The sequence below is a fragment of the Austrofundulus limnaeus genome, unplaced genomic scaffold (assembly GCF_001266775.1).
Source record: "Austrofundulus limnaeus strain Quisiro unplaced genomic scaffold, Austrofundulus_limnaeus-1.0 Scaffold29, whole genome shotgun sequence".
NCBI classification, from domain to species: domain Eukaryota; kingdom Metazoa; phylum Chordata; class Actinopteri; order Cyprinodontiformes; family Rivulidae; genus Austrofundulus; species Austrofundulus limnaeus.
The window spans coordinates 1,729,644-1,731,640 of record NW_013952431.1 but is presented as its reverse complement, the minus strand read 5'-3'; the positions used below and the strand labels follow the sequence as shown (position 1 = coordinate 1,731,640).

Below are 1,997 nucleotides of genomic sequence, written 5' to 3'. Positions count from 1 at the left end.
GTATGWGTTTTTACAGGAAGTCTGACGCTGACACGAGTTTCAAAAGCTGAATTCCCTGCATCCACTCGCAGCTGGAGGGTTTATTTTTTGCAGCGGCGGAACATTGTCCGTCTGTTTCAGCCTCCTCCCTCTGCATCATCTGCCTCCTCGCGCTGCTCCTACGCTCGCTCTCTCTCTCTCTCTCTCTCTCTCTCTCTCTCTCTCTCTCTCTCTCTCGGAGCGCGCGCGCGTTCAATCAGTAGCAGACTCGGACTAAAACACATCTCAGCTTGGACATCTTCTGCACCGCATCACCAACCATGGCTGCACACGACACCGCCTCTCTGCTGGCAGGACTGCTGGTCCTCCTTCACACCTGGGGAGGTGAGTCCCAGCCTGGGATAGGGGGATTAGGGAGGCTCTGGGCAGCTTTAGATAGGATCAGGGCTTTGCTTTGCAAAGTTTCTAAAACAGAGCAAAGATGAGGCATGACCTGTAATCAAGTCAGGACTAATTGCATTTCAGAAAACAGTGGGAGTGGATTGTTTATCCAGCCTCTGAACTCACTGAGGACATTTAAAGAAGCTGCAGTAACTTTGTTAGGTTGCTAAACGTGGCACTGCCCTTTATGGTTTTATTTACATTCAATTATTCCTCAGTTCACTATCTTGTTGAGCTTAGTTGCTTCTATATTTAGCAGATAATTTTTGTTTCTCACCTGTTTTTAACGTTTGCAGGCACTTTTAACAATCTGCAGTTCATGCATGAAGGACCTGAAACCCTAAAGTGCATAAACATGGAAGAAGAAGAAAAAAAAAAGAGACTTTGAATGTTTCTGTCATGAGACATGCTTGACTCAGTTCTATCTGAAGTTCTGTTGTGTTGAACAGTTTGCTGCAGGTATTTTTAGCCAGCGACACCCACCCACAGAGAGGTGCAGGGGGGAATGGGGCAGCCTCTCTGTCTGCTTTCTGTCACTGTCCCAGCTCTGATCAAGTGGTCCGGTGCTGCCCGGACAGAGCAGCACAGAACTGCTCTACTATGCTGCTCCATCAAAACACATATCTGAGACTGTGGTGAGACGTCTAAATCAGGGGCAGAGGTGGTGAGGTGGCAAGTGCCACCCTTGGTACGTTACTGTCCACACCCAAATAACTAACAAGTGGGTGCAGATCTTGGATTTTGCATTTGCATTTAGAATTTGTTAAAGATTGTTCTCTGGTATTATTGTACTATATATTTTCTACTGTCAAGTGTTCAACAATGGCTGAGATATATCCCTCTRTAAAATCAACATTAGCATTAATGGTTAGATTAGTTTGGGAGTAGCATCTGCGTGTGATCAGTTATTGGCTACTCCACAACAAATTTCATCTGAGCATAGCTTAATTACAGCCTTTTAAAGTCAGGTGTGGTAACCCCTTGGAATTTTTCATTAACTTTTAGAATTCAGTAAAGATTGGTTTTGGCTACTTCTACGCTAATTTTCATTGTTGTATGTCTAAAAGTGGATGACTAATAGGGTTGGGCATAATCGTATCGTGTGCAATTAATCGTCAGAAAAMCATGAATCGATTAATTTTTGGCACTTGACGATTAATACGATTAATGCCACCAGGCAGACTGACTGATTGGTGCTCCTCTCCCCTTCAAACACGATGAACGTTTAAAAAAAAGTTCTGTAATTTGTTTATCTATCAACACAATTTAAAGTTTGATGTGTAGCCTGAAGTCTGTAATTTTGACACAATTTGGAACATATTTTTACGAARAGCCAATTTTCTCCCTATAAATTGGTCATGTGACTAGGATACAAGGGTGTCCAGGGACTCTGGGGGATTAATYTTCAAATTAATCGTTATCGGCTAAATAAAACACATTAATCGTGATTAATTTTTTTGCCAATATTGCCCAACCCTAATGACTAATAAGTTTTCCAGCCCTTCCTCTTTCTGAGCCTGACTTCCCTCCTCTTCTGACCTCCTGACTTTCTTTATTTCTTCACCTTTCCTTTCCTG

General features: G+C 42.9%; 1 protein-coding gene across 3 annotated transcripts in view; it reads left to right on the top strand.

The window, feature by feature from the left end:
- The first annotated feature begins 229 nt into the window (after window positions 1-229).
- The window catches only part of LOC106515463 (cell surface glycoprotein MUC18), a 36,704-nt gene continuing 34,936 nt past the window's right edge, over window positions 230-1,997 (top strand). For all 3 annotated transcript variants that reach the window (XM_014005287.1, XM_014005286.1, XM_014005285.1), the window contains exon 1: window positions 230-363. In XM_014005287.1, coding sequence (XP_013860741.1) covers window positions 300-363 — 64 coding nt within the window. In that variant the 5' untranslated portion in view covers window positions 230-299. The remainder of the gene's footprint in view (window positions 364-1,997) is intronic.